This window comes from Microcaecilia unicolor, chromosome 5 (assembly GCF_901765095.1).
Source record: "Microcaecilia unicolor chromosome 5, aMicUni1.1, whole genome shotgun sequence".
NCBI lineage: Eukaryota > Metazoa > Chordata > Amphibia > Gymnophiona > Siphonopidae > Microcaecilia > Microcaecilia unicolor.
In genome coordinates, this window is record NC_044035.1 from 210,700,782 (window position 1) to 210,728,470 (window position 27,689).

The 27,689-nt window shown below is 44.4% G+C and overlaps 1 protein-coding gene across 1 annotated transcript in view; it reads left to right on the forward strand.

The window, feature by feature from the left end:
• Positions 1–27,689, forward strand: part of ELMO3 (engulfment and cell motility 3) — a 987,719-nt gene that overhangs the window by 352,412 nt on the left and 607,618 nt on the right. Inside the window, exon 11 of the mRNA XM_030203739.1 lies at positions 16,350–16,472. Within this exon, the coding sequence (XP_030059599.1) occupies positions 16,350–16,472 (123 nt within the window). The remainder of the gene's footprint in view (positions 1–16,349; positions 16,473–27,689) is intronic.

Sequence of the window (27,689 nt, forward strand, 5' to 3'; positions counted from 1 at the left end):
TGAACGTTAGCTGCACACATTGGACTGCAAAAGAGCATTGGCCTTCTATCTGGAGCGGACACAGCCCAACAGACAGTCTGCCCAATTGTTTGTTTCTTTTGATCCCAACAGGAGGGGAGTGGCTGTGGGGAAACGCACCATATCCAATTGGCTAGCAGATTGCATTTCCTTCACTTACACCCAGGCTGGGCTGGCTCTTGAGGGTCATGTCACGGCTCATAATGTTAGAGCCATGGCAGCGTCGGTGGCCTACTTGAAGTCAGCCTCTATTGAAGAGATTTGCAAAGCTGCGACGTGGTCATCTGTCCACACATTCACATCTCATTACTGCCTCCAGCAGGATACCCGACGCGACAGTCGGTTCGGGCAGTCAGTGCTTCAGAATCTGTTCGGGGTTTAGAATCCAACTCCACCCCCCTAGGCCCATGTTTATTCTGTTCCAGGCTACACTCTCAGTTAGTTGGAAAAATTGTTAGGTCAATCTCAGTTATTTCCTCGCCGTTGCAAGGCCCAATTGACCATGTTTGTTGTTTTAAGTGAGCCTGGGGGCTAGGGATACCCCATCAGTGAGAACAAGCAGCCTGCTTGTCCTCGGAGAAAGCGAATGCTACATACCTGTAGAAGGTATTCTCCGAGGACAGCAGGCTGATTGTTCTCACAAACCCGCCCGCCTCCCCTTTGGAGTTGTGTCTTCCCTTATCTTTGTCTTGCTACATATGGGACTGACGAACACGAGCCGGTTCGGGCGGGAAGACGGCCGCGCATGCGCGGTGCGCATGGGCGCACGAGGACTAGCAAAGGCCTTTGCTAGTAAAGTGTTCCGATTGGAGGGGCTGCCGTGGACGTCACCCATCAGTGAGAACAATCAGCCTGCTGTCCTCGGAGAATACCTTCTACAGGTATGTAGCATTCGCTTTGTGTATACCCCACCTTGATTTGTACCTGTCTTTTTCAGGGCACAGACCGTATAAGTCTGCCCAGCACTATCCCCACCTCCCAACCACCCGCCCTGCCACCCACCACCAGCTCTGGCACAGACCGTATAAGGCTGCCCAGCACTATCCCCACCTCCCAACCACCAGCCCTGCCTCCCACCGCCGGCTAAGTTTCTGGGGATCCCTTCCTTCTGAGGAGGATTCCTTTACGTTTATCCCACGCATGTTTGAATTCCGTTACTGTTTTCCTGTCCACCACTCTCTCCAGTACTAGGGGACATTTTCTGTTTCTGTGGTGTTGCATTGTATGCAGAGTCTGGCATCTTGGGGATTCAGTTTAATTTTTGTCTAAATAGAAAGTTTATGTTTACTTATTTTATAGTGGATTAGGGTGTATTTGTGTTTGTGAAAAAGACATGGCTTTCAGTTGGCATTGACTGTGCAGGATCGACGATCTGTACTATTCTGTCTGGTTTCGTTTTACAATAGGTGAATTGATGTTCTAGTGCTCACTGTAGTGTTTAAGATGCTTTCCTTTTCCTTGTGTGACTCATAGAAATGACTGCTTAAGGTATGCTAGAATTGCTCTATAGGTCCTAAGTGTTTTGTATTCTCATTATGGTGGTTTTAAGGTTTGCAACATAGGTTCCAAATTTGTATGTGGTTTATGTTGCTGTAGGATAGCTGTTGGGGCAGACTGTTTATTAAAAATTATTTGGATCCCCCCAAAAACTACTCACACCTATATATACATAGTGCCCACCCATATTAGCTCTGGGCCCACCCAAAATGTCAGGTCTGGCTATGCCACTGGCCTGATAGGTGTGTTTCCTGTAAAAAGGCTGTCAGCTCTTTGTCGCTAACCTTCACAGCAAGACAATATATAATAATAAGAACATCTCAAATGTGCCCTTGCAGTTCTGGAAGGGAGACAATCCCAACCCGCAGGCTCCCCCTTCTGCTCCAAGAAGACAGAGATTCCAATACCCCCCCCCCCCCCCAAAAAAAAAAAAAATTTCATCTAAAGAAGTTGAGGCTTTTGTGATATACATATCCATTATGCAAACTAAAATCTGCATCCATGTCCCAAGTGGTTTGGCCAAATACCCAAACAGCCATCCCCTTTAACCCTTCTTCCCACCACCCAACAAGCCCTATCCCAATCTGAAACCCTTCCTGAACCCACCCCAGCATGTATTTGTTCCTGAAATGGAACAGGTCACCTCAACATCCCCCCCCCCCCACCTACACAGACAGACCCCATATCACAGGACATATATATAACCCCTGCAGAATCCTCCCCCCAAAGCTAACAGACCCTCCCCTCTTGAATTCAAACTATAACTTCTAGAAGGATGTGGAAGCATAATCCCAATATACAAATGAAATAAAAAAAGCCCCCCCCCAGAAAAAAAATGATTGCAAGCTCTAGGTTAATTGAACAGTAAGTTTACCAACCACCTGCAGTAATAATAAGACTTCCTGCTTCCAATCACAACCTGTCCCATACATATAACTCTTCAGAGAGGAAAATAAAACCCACTCCACACACACCCACAGCATGCAAACTACTAGTCAGGGGCAAGTCCAATGATAAACATAACACATGACCCTTCCGTTCCTGGAAACCAGTGAAGTTATAAACACTCCCCGCCTAGTTAGGTGCCAGCAGCAATGTCACAAGAAGTATGTAATGCAAAAGTATAAAATGTGAGTGCCCCAAATATACCTGACCATGATTACCAGCACAGCAACAGTGTAAGCAGGCCACTGCTCTGGAGCTTGCAGCTCGCCCGCCCTGATGTTCTTTTGTACTTTGTTTCCTCCTCTTTGAGCTAGTAATGACAAACATGCACAGGCAACCAATCATCCACAAACCTCATCATTCATACAGTGATTGTGAAAAGGAGAATAAGAGAAAATAAAATAAAAACACGCCCTAAGCATCCACACAGACATTCATATCACACATCCTTCCAAGAGCAAATGAGTCCAGTAATAGTGGTAATCAGTAACTCTGGTCGCTTCAGGGTAACCAGAGAAGAAGGAGGTGTCCTTCATTGAACTGAGTGCAGGCTAGGACCCCAGTAGTCAGCAGAAATCACAGGCTGCACATTCCAAAAGTCGGAGCATCAAAAAGATGCAAAGCAAGCGGTAGTGTCCCTGCAGAAAGGTACAGTTTGATTCTCCCTTAGAAAAGAACAGGTCAGCAGCCCGCTCTCGGAACAGAAGCGGAACCTCCAAGCACACCCAAAGGTCCATCAGTGTTCTGGGCTTTCGCCACTCGACTCTGCAGTACCCAAGTGTCTCAAGAAGCTTTGAGCCTCCGCCACTAAGTCATGAGGGAAGGGGAAATAGAACTTGATATACCGCCTTCTGTGGTTTTTGCAATTATATTCAAAGCAGTTTACATAATAATACAGGTACTTATTGTACCTGGGGCAATGGAGGGTTAAGTGACTTGCCCAGAGTCACAAGGAGCTGCAGTGGAATGAAACCCATTTCCCCATGATCAAGTCTTCTGCACTCACCACTAGGCTACTCCTCCAGTCAAGTCTTTGTTGCTCATTGATGGGTAATTTGCAGTTTAGCAGAGCATAGGAGGGCAAAGCGGCTCTTTTTGGGCAAACAGCTGAGAACAGATGGGTGCAAAATCCTGTCACTGTGCTTCCACTTTCACAGAATAGTCCTGGAAACACAGGATTTTGCGATTCTCATGCAAACAGTTCCTTGCCACCCCTTAAAGCCTGCAAAATGTCTTATGAGAGAAGCTGAGGGAACCTACAAATTACCACTCGGGGGTCTAGTGGAAGTTTGTTGTTTAAGTCTGAAACGATGGGCCCTCTAAATCCACAGCAGGGGCCAGGAGTAGCGGGAGGTGCCGTTATTGAGGCAACCGTTCTCCAAGAAGCCCTGAAGATCTCTATCCACCAAGGCCTCAGGTAAACTACCAGGTAGAGGTTATTTCTTCTAGTCCTGTTTTCAAGGTCTTCTAGTTTTTCTTCATATTCTGTGAGCACTTTTTGAAGGTGGGCCTGCACCTCCTCCACTGTTGTCACCCTGGTCTTCCAGATTGCTGGTCCACTGCTGAAAGCAGCAAGGTCGTAGGTAAGCTGATCCATGTTGCCCTGAAGCCTCTCCAATTGGCATCAGTAGGGCTCAATTGCTTATCCAGAATCGACTCCATTGCCCCGACGCTTCAGCTACAACTCTGCCACCCACACTGAATTAGATGAGCCCGCGGGGCTTTAGGATGCTGCCATTTGTTGTCATGAAACTGCCTTTATCTCTTTTTTCTAAGTGGTTTTGCAGCCATAGTCACCAACAAACTGTACCTGAGGTTTCCCAAGGTACTCCCAAACGCTATAAGCCAATCTGGTCTGACAATCGGGGGTCAGAAATCATTAAAAAAAGTTGGGGTATGTAAAGAGGCGGCAGGAGAGAGCATCTAGCGACCGCTCTGAGTGTGATGTCACGTGACCCCCACTCTCTATTTTTTAAAAATATACATTGCCTTCTTTAGTGTCTGCAGTTGTAAGCTTCACTGCAGAGAGTCTAAATAGTAGGCATCATTTTCTCATAACGCCTTTGTCTGTCTGTAGCAGAGTAAAGAAGAAAAAAATAGCCTTCTAGGGCACTCTCCTCTACAATTTGAAAGCTGGCCTACAACACAGCCCTTGTCCCTTGTATAAACACAAACTCATCTATAAAGTGGAACATCATGTGTCTCTCCTTTAAGATGCAATGCTGCAAGAGGAAATTTTCCTACAATTAAAGTATCTCAACTCATCCAATAGGCAATAAAGCAGTACAGCTCTTCCTAGAGAAACAAAAGTTACCAAACACATAACACTTATGTTTATCCATACTGTGTGCCACAGCATTGTAGAGCTTTTAAGGACACAATCGTAAAAATAAGAAAGGCCCAGACAGAAAAGAAAAGGAAATAATAGTATCCCTATGGCTGTAATCAAGTTGCCTTCATGGAGACACATGGTAACTTGCACTTGCCCATAGCAAGTTAAAGATTTTTATTTAGAATAATAAAACAGGACCTCCTGATTCTTCTGCCAATAAAGTATTGAACCAGCAGGATCACATCCTCTGCCTCATTAATGTTACCCGCTACACAACAATTTTGGCGTTGCAGGTAAAGAAGGTCCCTCAGAAGACTGTGCTACCTAAGTAATTATATCCATAATTGAAGTCGGGTCATCTACACTGCACACTAAATCCAGTATTCCTCATGCCCCACACTTCAATCCTATTGCAAGGTCTCATGCAAATCAGGCATCCCAAAGACCCTATTAGAATAATCTTGAAAGCAGAGGACTTATTCTCCTGGTACATCAACTTATTGTCTCCCTGCAATGTTCTAGTATTTCCTCTTTATGAGCATAGGTAAGGAGGTTGGAAAATGTACCAACCATGCCTTCAAGGTAGTCTTGCTGGGGCCTATCCTATGTGTTCTCTCCATCCGCAAGAGTCCTGTAGTCCCTGGTGTTGGAAGCTTTTTACCAGTTAAAATTTCAGGAATCCTTGTAGGTCCATATCCAAGTAGTTTTCGGCAAGCCCACCAACCTCAAATTGTTCCTGCAGTTCTGTTGTCGATATCATCAAACTTATCCTCTAGAGACTGCATCTGTGTTTTAAGCCGTTTATTTTCTTGAGCCATCCACTTGACATCTGCCTCTGTGTGAAGAGCCAGCGAATGAAGGTCCTAACTTATGATCTCCATCCTCTCATCCATGCAGTTTAGATTTTCTATAATCTGTTTGAAATTGACCCCCAAAGGGAAGCTTCAACCACAGCCGTGACTTCTGCGGTCCAAAGTGCTCCTGCTTTCGGAGAGCAAGGGTCTGTTAAGTCTGTCATCTTGGTATCCCCTATGTGGGAGCATTACTTCTCTTTGTGTGGTGGTTTAGCTGACATTATCATGCTGCAGACTCCTCCAACTGTGAAAAAAGATGTGACTGTGTTACCTGAAATAATTTAAATGTTCTTAATATCTATTAAAAATGTTACAAAATTGTCACAGTCCTAATATGATATTTAAGAACAAGGAGCAGGGGAATATTTTAAGAGCACTCGCTAAAATTTCTCCACCAGTTGCTGATTAAAGCAACAATAATCACAATTGCAATGAATTAAATATTATCTCTGTTGAAATGTAGTGTCCTGCATTTCCAGATTTAAAGTTATGCACCCAGGACACAAAGAGACTATATTTTTAGCTTCAAAAGTGTTTGTTTAAAAATACAATTGCAAACGAGAGGTAAGGGTCTTACAGAGAATCTGCACTTAAAGCCAGGTAGCAGGTCTAGATCAAAAAGTTATAACTCACAGAGCAGTCTTTTTGTTACACAGCATGCTGTGGTCCATTGAAGATTGATGAGCATGAGGCAGAGGCAGAGGCAGGTGGACTGCAGGTCATGGTCCCAAGAATGAGCATCAGGTTCCAAGAGAGAGCAGCAGGTCCCAAGCGAGCTTCCCAAGAGAGAGAGCTGGGCTGTTTCCAGGCTTTTATAATGTTCCTTGAGTCCTGGGTATTGTAGTTTGCAGGGGATCTTGGGTATTGTAGTTTGCAGGGAAGCATGGTCACATGTTTCCTGGATATCTGCTGGCAAATGGCTTTTCTATGGCTTGAGGGTTTCAGTCTGCTGTGATAGGTGGAGTTTCTTTTGTCATTTGAGTCATAGGAGTCTCTCTGTCGGCTTCAGTTTTTTGTTCTCTAGAGATGTCTTGGTGACCCTCCCAGCCAGCTTTTGTCTCTGTTAAGTGTTTGTAATTGACTAGCCCTGCTACCAGAAATTCCCAGGGAAAAGGGGAAAGAAGGTATTGAAATGCAGTTTCAATACATCTTTTAAAAGCTGCATTTTTATATTGATAAAATCAATAACTCTGCTACATATTTAATTCTGACAATTGGCTTATACCATAACAACTGTACCCTCCCACACTGTTTTAATATCAAAACTCTGGGAGAGGATTGCCTCCAAAGGTAAGAGAAAAGAGAGTGAGTTTAGGAGGAGTAGCCTACAGATCATTATCACGTGACCCTAAATTAAATTTTTTATTACTTTTATAATTTTTGTAATGTATACTGTTGAAGTTTTTAGTGCCTATTTATCCCCTTTGATTACCATGAAGATTTTTATGCATAGTTCTATGTAAATATTTTCATCTTGTTACACCCCAGTTACATTGTTATTCATAGTTTTCACCTTGTTACACCCAAGTTACATTGTTATGCATAGTTTTGTGTAATGTTTTTTCACTTTGGTACATCTTAAGATTATGTTGTGGCATTCACCTCATCAGAACAGATTAAACTGCTTTTGAACCCTTGGCCAGAACTTTCTGTTTCTGCAGTTCCAACAGATGCATTTAATGGATCTGAACTACTGCCTTGTGTGAGGATGTCCAGACCAGGTTGGCACATGCCCATTGTGCTGGAAATTCAGTCAAAGAAAAAATAAAATAAAAAATAACTTAGTCATGGTTAAAGATCATTGTTGTACACTTTACACTCGTGGGGGAATTCTGTGCTACTGCGCAATACAGAATTTGTACAGAATTTCTCTTGTCCACAGACTACATAGAATTCTGCATTTTCTGTTCAAAATTCTGTACAATCTGCTGAATGTGCTCCGTTTCCAGTTGGCTGCCTCCCTCCCTTTCTTCCTAACTGCACATGCACCACTACAGTGAAGCAAGAGAAAAGAGCTGCACAGCCACACATCAAGCTGCTTCTACCTTCTCTGCCGCCTTGGTCTCCAGTAGTTCCTTTAAGCCGCAACACTGTATGGAGGCCTCTGTGATTCAAAGGAACAGTCAGGCCCAGAATGGTAGAGGAGGAGTTAAAACCAGCCCAGTGTTCAGCTGTGCAGCCCCTCTCTCTTGCTGTAGTGATGCAGTTGCTGTAGTGATGCAAGTGCAGGTAGGCAGAGAGGGAGGGGGTGCCTGGAAAAAGGTGGATTGAGTAAGTGTAGGGGGGCTGGAAAAAGTGGATGAAGGGGTGTGTGTGTGTGTGCCATGAAAAAGGGTTAGGGGGCTGCAGGAAGGTGCATGGAGTTGTATATGCCATGGGGGCAGGGTTGAAGCAAGGTGGTGGTGTGGTATATGCCATGGGTGGGAGGGCTGAAGCAAGGTGGATGGGGTGGTGCATAGCATAGGGGGAAGGCTGAAGCAAGGTGGATGGGGTGGTGTATGCCGTAGGGGGAGGGCTGAAGCAAGATGGATAGTGTGTGTGTGTGTCGTGGTGATTAGGGGATATGTGCGCCTGGGGTGGGGGGGGTGGAGAAGATGCCAGCCCTTATAGTGGGGGAATTCTGCACAAGAAAATTACAAATACAATTTTCAGAATTTTCAAATATATTTTGAATTTTGTTGCACAAAATTACCCAGAAGTAACTTTATTATCTCTCAGCAATTTCAGCCTTGTCCACAACCACTGTCGTATGGCTGTTATTATCACATGAGGTTTTTTCTGTCAAGAACAGCCACCACCAAATAATGATCTGTTGCCCTAAAATAATGCAAGAAGAGAGTATTCGACCTAAACAAGTGGTTCCTGCTCAATCTAATCAATTGCTTTCTTTTTCACTATGTTCCAAGCCTCTAGTTCCTGCAGAATACTTATCCTACCCAGCCTGGGGGCATAGGCGGTCGGTGGCCCAACTGTTTGGGGAGGCTAAAGGGGGTGGGGTTAGGGGTGGGGCCAGGGGTGAAGCTTAAATCCATAATTGTCTGATAAAACACAGAAAAAAATAAATAAATAAAAATAAGTGTCACAATACCTTTTATTAAATTTAGATATTAGATATGTATCATATGTCAAAGAATAAAGTGGTTGCTCAAAGCATATTCTAAGCACAATCGCTCAACTGCAAAACACTATGCACAACTTTGTGCAAAAACACACTCAGAACCTTACTGTTACACTGGGCAGAACCTAATACACCAATACACCATCCATACGGAAAATGCAGACCGTCAACAATATGAAACAAGGGATCATATCATCACAATTCTCATGTAGAGCCACAAAACACCCTAATTCATGTTTAATGTGGGATAAATGCCATAAATAAGTAAATAAATATAAACTTTTAATGTTGAGCACCTGATTCTCAAAGTGGACATATTCCAAACACTATAATGAAAATAAAATGATCTTTTCTATCTTTGTTGTCTGGTTGTCCGATTCTGCTGCTATCTGTTCTCAGTGCAGGTCAGGAAGTCATCCTCCTTAAATATCTCCCTGGCAACTTAGCCAACCCCCCCCCCCCCCCCCAGCAGTAGGGTAAACAAACCATAAACCAATTTCTACAATTGGTTACACAAGGCTAGAGGGCTTTCACTGCAGCTCCTGCTGTGAGGATGGAGGTAAATCAACAATTTAAACCTCTCAGAGCACAGCAGGGGAGGCTTAGCCGGTCCAAGCCTCTTATACCGGGCGCCTATGCCTGTGGGGATGTTAGGTTCAGTTTTTCTTTCTGGCCTCGCAGGGGATTGCAACAGATGCATGGGTTCTCTCTATAATTCTGAATTGCTACTGGCTTATTTTCTTCAGCTGTCCCCCAGCCGACCACCCTCTGTCCATCTCAGCTTTTTAGAAGAAGGAATCCACCTGCTCCAAATCAAGGCCATAGAACCTATTCTACCACAGGAGATAAATTGAGGTTTCTACTGCAGATATTTTCTCATTCAGAAAAAGACAGGATGCTTACATCCTACACTAGATCTCAGAGATCTCAACTGTTTCCTTCTAAAGCAAAAGTTCAGAATGACCACTGTCTCCTCCATTCTTCCTCTGTCCAAGTAAAGAGATTGGATGTGTATGCTGAATCTCAAGGATGTTTATACAAATATTCCAAATCACTCTTGTTAGAAAAAGTACCTCAAGTTTATCCTTCAATCCAATTATTTTAATACAGAGTCTTCCCCTTTGACTTGTGGTCACCCCCTGGGTATTTTCAAGATGCTTTCATAGTGGTAGTTGTGCACCTTCATAGGCAAGGTCATCTACTACTCCTGTGTTTGGGCAACGAGCTTCTGGTGACACAGTCAGTCACACGCCTTAATTCTCCTTAGGAAAACAATTGCTCTTCTTTAGTCTCTATGGTTTCTTATCAACTTTCAAAAGTCCGCCCTAGATCCAGCCTACCTCAATTTTTTATATTTTAACGGTTTTTATTGATGACAAGTCATAAAACACAATTTCTCCTCTGCACAGCAATTTCAAAGCAATCTTACAGTTCACAGGGCTGGAGCATAGTAAAAAATATGTAATACTATTGACAGTCCTCAAACATTTATCATTTTAACCCCCTCTCTCCCCGTGTTTTATATCCCCCCCTTTATGTTGAATCTATTTATTAAACTTTCCAAAGTATAAAGTAGGTGCAACGACAATTCAAATGAAAACCTATTATAGAAGGCATAAGACAATTCAAGATAATACATCGCAATGGGCCTTGTGTCTGATAGCCCTTCACCAATAGTCCCCTCCTTTGTTAAGGACACTTTTATATATGCACATTGTATCTGATCCATTCTTACATTCTCTGCACCCAATGGATTGTAAATTTCTTTTGCCTTACTTACCCCCCTCTCCCTCCTCTTCCCTCCCTCCCTGACCCTTCCCCCACCCACACCTCCCCCACTGCCCTCCCTCCCGCCCGCCCTCCTTTACCTCAATTTTTAATAGCAGTAGTCTTAAACACCTCTAAATCCAAAGCCTTTTCATTCAGAAGGCAGAACCCAGACTGTGATGGCACAGGTTTGTGCCATTCAGTCAACACTCAGTGTCACAGCCAGAGCATACTGCCAGATGCTGGGGCAGAAGACAATGAGGCATATTTTCAAAGCACTTAGCCTTCCAAAGTTCCATAGGTTTCTATGGAACTTTGGAAGGCTAAGTGCTTTGAAAATATGCTTCAATGGCATTCCTTTATCCATTTAAAAATGAGGTATCTGGAGTAGTATCTCAAATTCTAATGGAATCAGTGCTCCAAATTTATTTGCTTCAATATTTCACGCTTGCATCCTTCTTCCCTTCCCCCACTGCACCTGATACTACAGTGGTAATCTTACAAACCCAGCTTTAGCAGTTGGCATATTCTTTGTACCATGGCAACATTATTTAGTCCTGGTTACAGATGCTTCAAACTGAGCATGGGGAGCTCATCTTGACAATCATCCACATGGCATGTGGTCAAGATAAGATGACTCACATTTCTCTTTGGAAACACACCCTCGGCACACCGTACTGCCTTCAATAATGTGTACAGTGCTGCGTACGTCTAATAGTACTATAGAAATGATTAGTAGTAGTAGTTTAGGTGAGAAGCCAATCTATTCATGTTGACAAACAACTCTTGCTTTCTACCACTTGCTCCTGGTGGATAACCACTCTGAATAAACAGCAGTCAAGATTCGGCAGACTGCTGAGAGAGGATCTGGTTCATGTCATGTTGGTGTCTGAATGCTGGTGCTGCATATGCTTATGCCAGTGGTTCCCCAAACCTGGACCTGGAGGCACCCTAGCCAGTCAGGTTTTCAGGATATCCACAATGAATATTTAATTTGCATGGAAGAGACACAACTGTGTGTGAGAATCCTGTCTGGGTTTTGTCTGGAGTAAATAAGAAGGAAGTTTGAATGGAAAGTTTGACAATTACTCAACTTGTCATCTTCAAAGGTGAAAGTTCTGTTGCTTCTTAGAAGTCACAAACTAATTGACTTATGACATAGGCACTGTACGCCGAAACACAGCCCGTGTTGGGTCATTAAGGAAAGAATTGATTTTAAAGTTACATAATTAAAGAAATTGTGTCCTGATTTTGAAGGCTCCTGGTGCTTCTTCTTGCTATTTGGACTTTGTTCCTTACTTTGGACCCTCTCTGTGCTGTTCATTATCAGAACTTATCCAGACAGTGGCAATGTTCAGCCTGCTATTTGGAAGATTTACCCAGAAAATTTAGGGCAGCCTTCTATCTGTCCTAAGTTATTCAGATAACAGCCTGAATATTACCATTATCTGGAAAAGAAGCTGAAAAAATCAGCCACAAAGGTTAGGACTTTAAATTGGGCATGGATGTTGTTTAGAAATACCATTGTGGAAGCCCAGACTAGATGTATTCAATGTATTAACAAAAGAGCAAATAACATCCAGCATGGTTAAAAGGTGAGGTGAAAGACAGTATTAGATCAAAAAGAGTATCCTTAAAAAAATGGAAAAAGGATCCGAATGGAGAAAATAAGCAACATAAGCACTGTCAAGCTAGATGAAAAGCATTGATAAAGAAGGCTAAAAGAGAATATGAAGAAGCTTCTGTGAGGGAATCTGTGGGACCGTTAGATCAGGAAGGAGCAAAAGGAGCACTCAGGGAAGGGAAGGCCATAGCAGACAGATTGAATGAATTCTTTGCTTCGGTCTTTACAGAAGAAAATGCAAGAGATCTACCTGTACTGGTAATGGTTTTCAGGGGTGACAATGTGGATAAACTGAAAAAAATGTTGGTGAACTTGGAAGATGTACTGAGCCAGACTGAAAAGTTAAAGTGATATATCACCTGGACCAAATGGTATACATCCCAGGGTATTAAAAGAACTCAAACATGAAATTGCTGATCTGCTGCTAGTGATCTGTCACTCGTCATTAAAATTGTCCATAGTACCTGAAGACTTAAGGTTGGCCAATGTAACACCATTTTTTTAAAGGGTTCCAGGGGTGATCCGGGAAATTACAGACCAGTAAGCCTGACTTCAGTGCCAGGCAAAACAGTGGAAACTGTTATAAAGAATAAAATTACAGAGCATGTATACAAACATGGTTTAATGGGACAGAGTCAGCATGGGTTCAGTCAAGGGGGCTCTTGCCCCACCAATTTGCTTCATTTCTTTGAAGGTGTGAATAAACTTTGAATAAAGCTGAGCTGGTTGATGTAGTGTATCTAGATTTTCAGAAAGCTTTTGACAAAGTCCCTAATGAGAGACTCCTGAGAAAATTGAGGCTTCATGGGATAGAAGGCAAAACAGAGGGTAGGGTTAAATGGCCATTTTTCTCAATGGAGGAGAGTGAATAGTGCAGTGCTGCAGGGATCTGTACTAGGACTGGTGCTATTTAACGTAGTTATTAATGATCTGGAAATTGGAACGACGAGTGAGGTGATTAAATTTGCAGATGACACAGAACTATTCAAAGTTGTCAAAACAATTGCAGGAAGACCTTAGGAAACTGGAAGACTGGGCATTCAAATGGCAGATGAAATTTAATGTAGAGAAATGCAAAGTAATGTACGTTGGGAAGAATAATCTGAATCATAGTTATCTGATGCTAGGGTCCACTTTAGGAGTCAACACTCAAGAAAAAGACCTAGGTGTCATTGTAGACAATACCCTGAAATCTGCTGCCCAGTGTGTGGCAGCGGCCAAAAAAGCAAACAGGATGTTAGGAATAATTAGGAGAGGGATGCAAAATAAGACCAAAAATATTATAATGTCTCTGTATCGCTCCATGGTGGAACCTAACCTCGAGTACTGTGTTCAGTTCCGGTCGTGGTTACTCAAAAAACATATAGCGGAATTAGAAAAGGTTCAAAGAAGAGTGACCAAAATGATAGAGGGGGGATGGAACTGCTCCCATATGAGGAAAAGCTAAAGAGGTTAAGCTGTTCAGCTTGGAAAAGAAACAACTGAGGGGGGGATATGATTGAGGTTTACAAAATCCTGAGTAGTGTGGAGTGGGTGGATGTGAATTGATTTTTTACTCCTTCAAAAAGTACAAAGACCAGGGGACACTCAATGAAATTGCATGGCAATATTTTTAAAACAAATAGGAGGAATTTTTTTTGTAGTCAAAGAATAGCTAAGCTCTGGAACTCATTGCTGGAGGATGTGGTAACGGTAGTTAGCGTATCTGAGTTTACTGAAAGACCTAAAGCTCATGAACAATTACCTAACATTCAGAAAACATTTAAAGGCCCACTTCTTCAGAAAATTCCTTTTTGACAAACTCACTTAGTCAACTGGTAAACACGCCAAAATCATGAGTAAGGACTGAACGCAACCAGACTTACATTGCTCCACAATGGAGCAAGGCTTCATCGCTCCACATGGCTGTGTAACATGTAACTGATTTACTTTTAATTACTGTAAGCCACATTGAACCAACCACTAGGTTGGAAAATGTGGGGCACAAATGCAATAAATAAATAAAATTTGGATAAGTTGGACCTGGGGGAAGCCACTGCTTTCCCTGGGATTTTTGTAGCATGGAATGATGCTACTAATTGGGTTTCTGCCAGGTACTTGTGACCTGGATTGGCCACTGCTGGAAGCAGGATACTGGGCTAGGTGGACCATTGGTCTGACCCATTATCAGACTTATTTTCGAAAGAGAAGGGCGCCCATCTTACGACACAAATCGGGAGATGGGCGTCTTTCTTCCAGGGTCGCCCAAATCAGCATAATCGAAAGCTGATTTTGGGCGTCCTCTACTGCTTTCCATCGTGGGGATGACCAAAGTTCACGGGGGCGTGTTGGAAGCGTAGTGAAAGCGGGACTGGGGCGTGCCTCATGGACGTCCTCAACCGATAATGGAAAAAAGAAGGACGTCCCTGACGAGCACTTGGGTGACTTTACTTGGTCCATTTTTTCTTACGACCAAGCCTCAGAAAGGTGCCCAAACTGACCAGATGACCACCGGAGGAAATTGGGGATGACCTCCCCTTACTCCCCCAGTGGCCACCAACCCCCTCCTGCCCTAAAAAAAACTTTTAAAATATTTTTTGACAGCCTCTATGCCAGCTTCAAATGTCATACCTAGCTCCATGACAGCAGTATGCAGGTCCCTGGAGCAGTTTTAGTGGGTGCAGTGCACTTCAGGAAGGCGGACCCAGGCCCATCCCCCCCACCTGTTACACTTGTGGTGGTAAATGTGAGCCCTTCAAAACCCACCACAAACCCACTGTACCCACATGTAGGTGCTCCCCTACACCCCTTAGGCCATGGTAGTGGTATACAGTTGCGGGGAGTGGGTTTGGGGGGGGAGTTGATGGGCTCAGCACACAAAGTAAGGGCGCTATGCACCTGGGAGCAGTTCCTGAAGTCCAGTGCATTGCCCCCTAGGGTGCCCGGTTGGTGTCTTGGCATGTTAGGGGGACCAGTGCACTACGAATGCTGGCTCCTCCTACGACCAAATGGCTTGCATTTGGTCGTTTCTGAGATGGGCATCCTCAGTTTCCATTATCGCTGAAAATCGGGGATGACCATCTCTAAGGTTGACCTAAATTCCGTGATTTGGGTGTCCCCCACCGTATTATCAAAACAAAAGATGGACGCCCATCTTGTTTCGATAATGCAGGTTTCCCCGCCCCTTCGCTGGGACGTCCTGCGAGGATGTCCTCAGGAAAACTTGGGCACCCCTTTCGATTATGCCCCTCCACGTCTGTTCTTATGATTGCCCATATTCTGCCCTTGTGCTATGTGCAATAATTCTATAACAGTGTGCCTAAATAATAGGCACCTATTCTATAAAGGAAGACTAAATGCCTTCTTGCCTTTGTGTAACATTAGCATAACCGGCTAGGTACATGCTTAGGTGCGTGCACTTACATCAGCCATAGAACTGCATATTCTGGTTAGCAGCATCTAACCGGATAGAGGATACTGTTGTCCAGGTAAATTCTTTGGAATATTAACCCAGTTATTTTTTTTTTTTTTTTTTTTGCTGTGGGTTGCTGAGTGTGCGTTCATTTCTGATCTCTTAAGTTTCTTTTTTGTTTATATATCCTCTTGTGCTTTTTTTGTGGATTTAGATTTAGACTTGGAATTATTTATTTATATTCTGCCTTTATCCAAGGCAGATAAAAATACAAACAAATAAAAACAAACAGCTTTAAAAACAGAATTAAGGAAATTCAGAATTAACAAGTATATCAAATCAGGTTGTGAGCCAAACAAAACAGGTGCTGCTTCAATAAGTGCTTATAAGAAATCACATTTTCATGCATTTTGATTTCCAGTGGCAATTTGTTCCATTCATTCAGTCCAGCAATTGATCTCACTTCTTTTATAAATTGGCCTTTTTTGTGCATATATTTGACGTTTATTGTTTTCATCTTATGTGAGGTATGTAATCTTTTTTGTAGTAACATAATAAGCATAATAAAAGTACACTAATGTGCCAGTTCTGAACAGCATATACCTACACAAAGTTACTCCTACACTGTAGCAGATGTAAGTGTGTAGCAGCTTTGGTGAAGACAGTTTTGTAAAGGCAAATAGGGTGTATATGTTGACTACAAAATCAGTGCAACATACATATCTAAGTGCCTTGACCGCCTAAGGCATCTTTTATAATGCACTATATAATATATGTTTTTATGTGTCTGTTGGTTTGTTTAGAAAATTATCCACAGTTCCGAATCTATGGGAGATGAGATGGCTCATTATCTGTATGTTCTGCAGTCCTTATCCTTGAATCTTCTAGAACCTCGTATGAAGACGTCTATGGATCCATATAACCCGGTATGTTCAGGATAGAGAAGAAGAGAAATCTGTTTAGATATTAGCATGAAATATGATTAGCACACTATTCGAAATCTCAGAGCTCAGTGATGACCTTTGTGTGCTGTAGACTAGTAGTTTTAGTCTGAATGGGTAGACAGAGGTTGTGGGGGTTTATAGATACGGGTGTCTTGTAAATTAAGAACTGGGTCTTATGGTGGTATTTATAGCATATTTGTTCTCTAAGGCATCTGGTGGTAGATCTTCTGGATTCCTTTGCTGATGGCTACTATCACATTTATGAAAAGAAATCTAGGTTAAACTTATATATCTGGACTAACTTTTCTAGGATTGGGGAAAACATGTATTTTTCCTTTACTTTGGCTAGATAAACAGTGGAAAGTTTGTGACCATCAGAGGCCACAAAACCTGATCTGTTAAAGGTTTCATGAGAGGGAAGATGGCTACTGCTATTCTGGTGACCCCTTCTGGTAAAAGGAGCAGTGCTGGGGCCAAATGCCCTCCTGGGTGCAAAGGTACTTGAATTGTCTGGGCATGCCACTGCTGTGAGAAGTATAAAAATGAGGGGGGGGGGGAACCCTTAAAATTGAGTCATTCCGTGTCAAGTGGACCAGGGGTCCCCACCTCACCATCTCAGATTTTGATGAAATTTGGTACATAGTTTCTTTATGATAAAAAACTAAGCTGTGCAAAACTTTAGTTCAAAAGACTAAAAATTGGAGGTTCTAGGGGACCTCAAGTAAAGGGTTGCAAAATGTCGCCTGAGCAAAAATGACATTTTGGGCCAACTTTCAGAAGCTGTAAAACTGGAAGTTTTAGTAGTACAAGGGGGATATTTGGAGAACCTGCACTACTTTTAGGGCTTAATGAACTGGCAAAACCCCATGTTCCTAGTCCTCTTACTTTTTGAATGGTTTAGGCTCAAACGTTGCCTAAAAAACTGTTGCAGGAATTGAGATAGGAATTTGTGATGCTTCAGGAGTCAGACAGCACACACCAGTATGAGAGAAAAATCTTCTTTATTTGCCAGCAAACAAAGCAGGACATCAGCATTAAGTCTCTTCTTCTCTTTGTGTCTTTCTCTCAGCTCTCTGTGTCTTTGTCTCAGCTGCTTCTCTTCTTATGCTGTCTTCTCCTTCTTCTGTCTGTTCCTTCTGTCCTTCTCTTTCTTCTGAGCTCCTTCTGACGTAAACTGCTTCTGCTCCTACTTAAATACTGTTTCTATCCCCCTCCTAGCCTAGCCCCCCCTTACTCTCCAATTGGTTAAGGAATAGATTGGTCACTTTGCCTCAACCAATCATTACCTTAAAAATATCAGTTACATAGGTTCCAGACATCCTAAACTGACCTGTGACCTGGGGCCCCTCATGCCAGACATTTGGTCTCCAGAACTCTTACATGTTATTATGATTGATTTCTCATCTATAGCTTAACCTGGGTTCACTTAGAGGATAATGGATATTCTTACATTTATTATTCTCATATTCCTAGTCTGGTTCATACTAACTGCTAACTAAACTCTGGCATTCATTAAAGAGGTCAAAAGTCAGTCTTACTTAATAGCATACAGATATACTTTCAGGAGGCCAGTCCTACACTTAGCTATAATTAATCAAGGAGAAGAGAGCTGACTAGTTCTGACCTCTTCACCTATCAGCTTATACATTGAACCAGCCAGAACTATGGCTAAGTCAAACCACATGTTGATCTCTTCACTGCAGCCCTACTCAGAACGTCAGACAGAGAGTTGAACAAACATTCCACACAGAATTATTAATTTACACAGAATCAGTATTTCTTATAAGACATATTCTAAATATCAAAAACTTGTAAATACTAATCTATTGCCTCTCTCTCTCTAAATAGTATTTTCTTCTAAGCATTTTAAACTACAATATATCTGGCTCATGCCAGAGCTTACAAAGGCTACTCAGCATGCCTAATAATGTACAGATGTTGAGCCAGCTTTCATCATTCACCAGGGTGAAAGAAATTCCTGTCTCTGACCTTTCTAACCCAGCCCGGCAAACGCTAGAGTTCAATATAATCTGAACCATCTGGCATACCTTCACTTTAGTTGCAAAGTAAAACGTTAGAATTTGACCAAGCTTTTAATATCATTTCTCAGAGTTAACACTTTCTTTGCCCACTGCCTCATTCCCCCCTTTGAGACTAAAATCAGCTTATGCAGAGATAAGTCTCACAACTCAAACTCTGGAGATTATAGTGATCCTAACTGGGAATAGACTTATGAACCACCATTACCCTACTTGTTAAGGTCCGACGGCATACTGCCGAAGCACATGAGGCCAGGAAACAAAACAACAACCCTGCTAAAACTAAGACTATTAGGGAAATGAACAAGGGACGTATCCAGGAGGTCAATGACCACCACCAGGAGGTAAGGTCTAATCCTCCTCGGTAATCCTCCACATTAAGGCTGGCCAACTGTAGGACTTTATCCATGGCATGCCTAACCACATGCGTCCTATTTATGACAATAGTACAGCACTCTGAAGAATTTAGCACTGTGCAGAGGCCACCCTGGGCTGCAAAGAGATAGTCAAGGCCCATACGGTTATACCGAGAAACTATACTTAATTCATTAATTTGATCCTGCAATGCATTGACTACCACGTTCAGCTCATGAACTAGAACATGAAGTAGGGACTGAAGTCTCCGAGTAGCCATACCTAGTTCAGTAATACCCGCTACCGGGCCCCCAATTGGAATCCAGGCCGTGGCAGAAAGGGCTACAAGTCTCTTTTTAGTCAGAGGATAAGTAGAGTTAATATACTGGAGGGCTAATTCAATCGCCTCATCCTCTGTGGCAACGGAGGAGGGTAAGGACAAAGCCTCTCGCTTAGAGCGGTGCGGGGATAGTGGCTTAAGAGGAATAACTTTAGGAAAATAATTCAAGGTTACCAATACACAAAAATCATATGTGGAGGGAAGAATCATGTGGAGGACATTATCACAGAGCCAGTAATGACCAAGAAGAGGGTGAGGAAAGTTCCCAATAAATGTTGGCTCAGGCTGGACAGGGTACTTAGGGTGCCCATAATGCGAGCCCCTATCCCAGGGGGAACGAAGACGAAATGGAGACTTTGCACACCATAGGCGCCAATCCCCAATTGTGACAGGCTGCTCATTTGTTAGTAACTCTTCATACCCCGGGGACTTATGAAAGTAGAAAATAAGCTTGGACACTATAGTCTTCTCAGTGGTACGCTTAGGAGCCAGATAATCACCTGGGTCATAATCTGCAGGTATGGTAGCAGGGCACATAGGAGTACCTGGAGAAACTACCCACACAGATTCTCCTTTTTCTGGGAGAACATTAGTATAGTTACAGGGAATGGGAAGAACAGTTGAGATGCTTCTTGTTAAACAAAACACTCCAGAGGCTGGATAGGGAGACGTAAAAACTGGCCTTAGAGAAGAGTCAGAGGGGGAAGTAGCATTATAAAAGGACCACCAAGTATAATCCTGGCTCCAAGGACCTGAACTCGAAAAGTAGGGAGGTATAAGAGCTGGGAGTTGCACAGGAACAGGAACAGCTGGGACATCTGTGGTATAAGGAGAAAATCGGGAACACACAATACAAGGGGAAGTAATCTTTGCCTGGCTAATTAGTTCCTGGACAGAGTGTAACCAAAGGTTGGAGCGAGTTGGGGTATTAGGAACAAGGAGGCAAGGAGTAGAAAACAACAAAAGCATCCAAACTACTAACATTTTCTTTCTTCCTAATCTAAAACAAATACAGCAAACTAATTAAGCAATAATATTTCAACAGTCTGTGCTAATCACAGATTACTCTCATATAGTGTTCTCAGTCTTTGAGTTCTTATACCAGTTGGGATAGACCCTCAACTGATAAGGATCAAGCTCTCAAATTCCAAGAAAGCCAGAATCTGGGCAAGAAAGAGTCTCAGTATGAAGCCGAAGTTCAGCCGCTCCTGCAGTATGCAGTTGACCCTTCTTTTCAGCTAGTAGATTCTTTGGTTCGGGTCAGGCGCAACTTCAATGGCTCCGCTGGATCTCTTTCTGCTCTCCACTGTCTAGGCTCCGTCTGATCCGTGCTGGGCTCAGTCTGGTCAGCAGACTTAATTCGAGACCAATGGACCCATGGAGTAATCCCTGCGACCTTCACAGCTGCAGGGGTAGAAAGCAAAACAGTAAAAGGTCCTTTCCATCGGGGCCCCAAAGGCTGGAGCCTCCAGTCTTTCACCCAAACTCTATCCCCTGGCAGGAAGGAATGTACCTGAGCCTGGAAGGGGACAGGGTTTATTTCTCTCACATAAGACTGAAGCTCAAAAATTATCTTACCCAGGAGGGCTACCTGCTCCTGCACCTGGGCAGACCCTAAAATCCCTATGTCTCCCTTAATTCCCTGTAAAATGGCTGGGGGCTTCCCATACACAATTTCAAAGGGAGAGAGGGCTGTTCCTTTAGTTGGGGTGCATCGAAGGCGAAAGAGGGCTAGTGGCAATGCCTGTGGCCATTTCAATTGGGTTTCCTGACAAATCTTTGCTAGGCTATTTTTCAAGGTTCTGTTTGCTCGCTCAACCTGCCCTGAACTCTGGGGACGGTAGGCACAATGCAATTTCCAGGTAATGCGCAATGCGCGGGACAGGGCCTGAAGTGTAGCTTCAACAAAGGCAGGACCATTATCTGAACCTATGGCAAGGGGCAGTCCATACCTGGGATGACATCCCTAAGGAGGGCTCGAGCTACTTCTGTGGCTTTCTCAGTGACTGTAGGATATGCTTCCGCCCACCCAGAAAAGGTACAGACCATAACTAAGAGGTATCGGAGCCTACCGCTCCTGGGCATTTCTGTGAAGTCTATAACTAGGGACTCAAAGGGTGTTAGTCCTCTAGACTGAACTCCTGGTGGAATACGGGGTCCCTGGCGGGCATTATTCTGGGCACAAAGAGTACATCGGGCAGAGGCAGTGGCAACCAGACTATCCAATCCTTCCAGCACCACTACTCGATTGAGTAGACGGGCTAGTGCTGTTTTCCCTAAGTGTGATAGGTCATGAGCTTGAGACACTACAGGCCAAGCTAGGTGGCGTGGCACCAGAACTCTGGTATCAGGGAGATGTAACCAGCCATCAGGTCTCCTTACTGCACCTTCTTCTTGAGCCCATTTCTCTTCCGTTTGGGTATACATAGGTGTCCATTCTTGCAATCGGATTTGGAACAGGGGAGTCACAGTACTTGCTGGGGGTCCTCGAGCAGCTTCCTTGGCCACCCGATCAGCATGGCGGTTCCCTCGGGCCACTGGAGTATCTATCCTTTGGTGTCCCCTGCAGTGAATGACAGCTACCTTCTTAGGGGCCCACACAGCCTCTAGCAGCTGAAGTATTTCGGGTCCATACTTAACAGGTTGGCCTGCAGCATTTATGAGTCCCTTTTCCTTATACAAAGCTCCATGAGCATGTAGGGTTGTGAAGGCATACTTAGAATCAGTATAAATGTTGGTTACCAGTCCTGCTGCTAACTCCAGAGCTCGTATGAGGGCCACAAGTTCTGCTTTCTGGGCTGAAGTTCCTTGGGGCAGGGCTCTTGCTTCTATCACCTTGTCCTCTGTCACCACAGCATAGCCTGCCAGTCGCTTGGAGTTCTCCACATAACTGCTTCCATCTGTAAAATAAATTACATCTGGGTCCCTCCAAGGAACATCTTTAAGATCTGGTCGACTGGAGTACACTTCATCCATGGTTTGGATACAGTCATGATCCGGTGGTCCCTCAGATGCTGGCAAAAGAGTAGCAGGATTGAATGTAGCCACTGTTTCCAGGTGTATCCGTGGATTCTCACACAAGCTAGCTTGGTACTTAACCATGCGGTTATTTGTAAACCAGTGGTTGCCCTTATACTCCATGAGGGTGAGAACTGCGTGGGGGACTTTAACAACCAGTTCTTGCCCCAAGGTCAACTTATCAGCTTCCTGGACCAGTAAGGCTGTTGCTGCAATGGCCCTCATGCAGGCTGGCCATCCTTTAGCCACTCCATCCAGCTGTTTAGACAAGTATGCAACAGGCCTCTGCCAGGATCCCATCATCTGGGTCAGCACACCTAGAGCAACCCCCTGTCGCTCATGGACATACAGTGAGAAAGGTTTCTCCACATCAGGAAGGCCTAACGCAGGGGCTTGGAGTAGGGCTTTCTTTATGGCAATGAAGGATTGTTGAGCAGTAGGTCCCCATTCAAATGGTTCCTTTTCACCCCCCTTTGTGGCTTGGTAAAGGGGTTTCGCCATCAATGCAAAATTTGGAATCCAAATTCTGCAGAATCCGGCTGCTCCCAAGAATTCCCTAACTTCTCTTCTAGACTTGGGTTGGGGAATTGCAGCTACCGCTTGCTTCCTACTAGCATCCAGTCTCCGACTTCCCTGGGAAATACAAAAGCCCAGATACTTCACTTCTGACTGACAAAGTTGGGCCTTTGAGCGTGATACCTTATAGCCTGCATCCAAGAGTAGCTCCAGCAATTCTCTGGTAGCCTCAAAACACTCTTCCTGGGTCACTGCTGCAATCAGGAGGTCATCTACATACTGGAGTAAAACTCGCCTGGAAGGCTCAGATTTAAAAGTCTTAAGATCTTGTCCTAGGGCAGTCCCAAAAATGGTGGGGGAATTCTTGAACCCCTGTGGCAGACGGGTCCATGTATACTGAAGCTTCCTTCCTGTTACTGGGTTTTCCCATTGAAAGGCAAAAAGCAATTGACTGGCTGGGGCCACCCGAATACAAAAGAAGGCATCTTTTAGGTCTAGTGTCGTGAAATGGGTAGCTCCAGAAGGTATCAATCCTAACAGGACATATGGATTAGGCACTACAGGGTGTAATGAGATAGTGGATTTGTTGACCACTCGTAAGTCTTGGACTGGCCGGTAGTCCTCAGTCCCTGGCTTCTGAACTGGCAATAGTGGCGTATTCCATGGAGACTGGCAAGGACGAATAATTCCATGGGATAACAAACGATTCAAATGTGCTTGAATCCCTTCCAGAGCCTTTCTGGGAATTGGGTATTGGCGAAGATGGATTGGCCGGGCATTTGGAAGTAAGTCTACATGTACAGGAGGAATATTTCGGGCCAACCCTGGGGGATTATCTTCTGCCCATACCCCACTAACCCGAAAGCTGTCTGCCAGGGGTAGGTCAACTTGGCCATGCGACTGATGCAGCCGCCATTCTTCTTCAAGAGGGCAGCAGAAACTCAATATACCCTTAGGGCTGGATGTTGGGGGCCGAAAGGAGACTGAAGTCTGGCCATCAGAGTCAAAGGAAATTTGGGCCCTAAGCTTGGACAGCAGGTCTCGGCCTAACAAAGGGATTGGACAGTCTGGCATATACAAGAATTCATGAGTGACTATGTGTGAGCCTAATTGGCATCTACGGGTTGTCAGGAAGGGCCTCCGGTTCTGCACCCCCGTGGCTCCCACCACTCGGACAGTTTTTCCAGACACAGGCGCTAATCGCTCTGTCACAACAGAATGTTCAGCTCCTGTATCAATCATGAATGGAATTGAGCGGCTCCCTATAGTTAGCTTGACCATAGGTTCCTGGGAGCCCAGTTTGTAGGAACCCGGTCTGTCCTATTCGTCCCATTCTGCCATCTCTGCTATCCCGATGATGTCAGATTCAGGAGGCTCATATCTTCCCTCTCGAACTCGGCCTCGGCTTCCTCGATCTCCTGGTCCCCTTCTCAGTCCCTGGCGCCTCTGGGGGCATTCATCTTTCCAGTGCCCTCTTTCCTTACAGTAGGCACACTGGTCCCTCTCCAATCTTGGTCTGGGATTCTCCCCCCTTGGCCGGGATTGATTGAAGGAATCTCGGGGCCTGGCTGGTGGTCCGGGATCCCACTTTGGCTTCCCATTAGCTAGAGGTCGACCTCGGTTAAGGGTGGAATTAGTAATGGCTGCCGCTAAAAGGTCGGCCTTCTTCTGCATCTTCCGGTCAGCCTCTCGGCGCACCTCCTGATCTCTATTAATGAAAACCTTGGTTGCGATCTCAATTAGCTGGGTGGTATTCATCCCTGCGAATCCCTCCTGACGCTGCAACTTCTTCCGGATATCTGGCATACTCTGGGCCACCAATGCACTATTCACCATTCTCTGGTTTTCTTGGGCTTCAGGGTCAAATGGGGTGTATGTTCTGTAGGCTTCAATTAGTCGCTCTAGAAAGGCCCCAGGGGATTCAGTTGCCCCTTGGAGAATTTCAGAGACCTTTGCCAGATTAATGGGCCTCTTTATGCCTTTCCTCATACCTTCCAGTAAGTCCCGGCAATAGCCAGACAACAGTTCATAGTGCTGCCCATCATTTGGATCCCAATCTGGAGCTGCGCGAGGAAACCGAGCTCTAACCCATCCCTCTGGGTCCTGTGTCCCCCCGGGGACACGCTCTCGCGTGATGGCCTCAGCATTTTGCAAAATCTTCCGCCTCTCCTCAGTTGTGAAGAGGGTCAGGAGAAGTTGTTGACAATCAGTCCAGGTTGGGTTATGGGTGGCCATAATGCTAGCCACTAGGTCCACCACTGCCTGAGGCTTTTCAGTATAAGAGGGGTAATGCGTCTTCCAATTCAGGAGATCGGTGGTTGTGAAGGGTACATACTGATAGGCCTGTGCCTGTATAACCTGACCCTGATTATTAGGATCCGGTCGAGTGGTAGTTACCTGGCGGAGGGGCAGAACTCTCGAGGAGGTGGGAATAGAACCTGAGGTAGAGCTAGGAGCTACCCTCCTATCATGCTCAAAGGTGATTGCAGCGGGTCTAACCCATTCAGTGGAGGTATGTTGAACCCCTGAGGGATGGGGAGGGGTACTCATAGACTGAGAGGTGGTCACAGGTGAGTCAGTCCATTGAAAGGGATGCCGGGCCCCTGATGAGTGGGTAGGGGTATTAGAAGGAGAGGCTGGGCTGTCGGGAGTTGAGGAGTCAGGGAGTGGAACCAAAACGGGTCTTCAGAAGTTAACAGGAGAGGATGTGGCACAGAAGGGTAGAGACTGGGTGAAAAGTCCAACCTAGGGTGTGGCAGGTTTGGCACAGGAGGGGAAGAACTATCCGGAGAAGCCTGTGCTGGAGAAGCTTGGGCTGGACGGCGTGGATCTCTGGGGGTAGCACGGAACCCCAACAATGGGCCATAAGGTGGTGGCTCAAGGTCTGAGGGGTCATCAGAGAGTATGGGTTTCTCAGACAGGGTAGGGGCGGAAGCCACCGATTGGGTGGTAGGCTTCCTAGGGCTCTTTCCCTCTTCTAGTTTAGATTTTCTAATCTTTCTTTGAACACGGCCTAACATGAATTTTACTGGGGATCCCATATAAGTTTTTAACCAGGAGGGAGGGTCAGTCACAAGGCTGTCCCAGGAATCTATATAAGGGAGTTGTTCAGAATATTCTGGTTCTCCTACAACTATACTGTAGACCTTCCGGATTACTTCAATATCTAAGCTGCCACTAGGGGGCCACCCCACTCCCATAGATGGCCACTCAACTTCACACAAGGTTCTTAGAGTACTTGAGCTTAAAGTCTGTCCATAGTCATTAATTAAAAATCCTTTTTTGAAGTTCTTAAGCATACAATCTAGGGGGGTATCAATTTGTCTAGATGATGTCCCACCCATAATGCTTACAGTTACAACACACAAAAAGGGAGGGAATTTTTGAAAGTGCAGTAAGGGGTCTGCACTCTGAGACACTAGGTAGACAGACAGCAATCGCTTCCTTCCGTTGCTGACCAATTGAACTCGCGTTAATTGGAAATGCAGCTATAAGAAGTCCGCACTCAATAATCATTCACGCATCACACATTCCATACAGAAAATCCCACCCAACAATTTCAGATTTCTCAAATACAGATAAGCTCAAGCGTTTTCGCTTCTAGTCCCCGCGACTAGAAGGTACTAGGGCCTTCGCTGAGAGTTGATCAGGCTCTCCTTCCTCAATTTGTTTGAGGGGCTGATTTACAATTTTCTAGCTAGAATTACAATACAAAATACAGAATACATACCCGGCGAATGTTCTCCAGTCAGTTGGGTGCTGGGATTAATGCAGGATGCATCCCACCGCTGCCACCAAGAATTGTTGCAGGAATTGAGATAGGAATTTGTGATGCTTCAGGAGTCAGACAGCACACACCAGTATGAGAGAAAAATCTTCTTTATTTGCCAGCAAACAAAGCAGGACATCAGCATTAAGTCTCTTCTTCTCTTTGTGTCTTTCTCTCAGCTCTCTGTGTCTTTGTCTCAGCTGCTTCTCTTCTTATGCTGTCTTCTCCTTCTTCTGTCTGTTCCTTCTGTCCTTCTCTTTCTTCTGAGCTCCTTCTGACGTAAACTGCTTCTGCTCCTACTTAAATACTGTTTCTATCCCCCTCCTAGCCTAGCCCCCCCTTACTCTCCAATTGGTTAAGGAATAGATTGGTCACTTTGCCTCAACCAATCATTACCTTAAAAATATCAGTTACATAGGTTCCAGACATCCTAAACTGACCTGTGACCTGGGGCCCCTCATGCCAGACATTTGGTCTCCAGAACTCTTACATGTTATTATGATTGATTTCTCATCTATAGCTTAACCTGGGTTCACTTAGAGGATAATGGATATTCTTACATTTATTATTCTCATATTCCTAGTCTGGTTCATACTAACTGCTAACTAAACTCTGGCATTCATTAAAGAGGTCAAAAGTCAGTCTTACTTAATAGCATACAGATATACTTTCAGGAGGCCAGTCCTACACTTAGCTATAATTAATCAAGGAGAAGAGAGCTGACTAGTTCTGACCTCTTCACCTATCAGCTTATACATTGAACCAGCCAGAACTATGGCTAAGTCAAACCACATGTTGATCTCTTCACTGCAGCCCTACTCAGAACGTCAGACAGAGAGTTGAACAAACATTCCACACAGAATTATTAATTTACACAGAATCAGTATTTCTTATAAGACATATTCTAATATCAAAAACTTGTAAATACTAATCTATTGCCTCTCTCTCTCTAAATAGTATTTTCTTCTAAGCATTTTAAACTACAATATATCTGGCTCATGCCAGAGCTTACAAAGGCTACTCAGCATGCCTAATAATGTACAGATGTTGAGCCAGCTTTCATCATTCACCAGGGTGAAAGAAATTCCTGTCTCTGACCTTTCTAACCCAGCCCGGCAAACGCTAGAGTTCAATATAATCTGAACCATCTGGCATACCTTCAC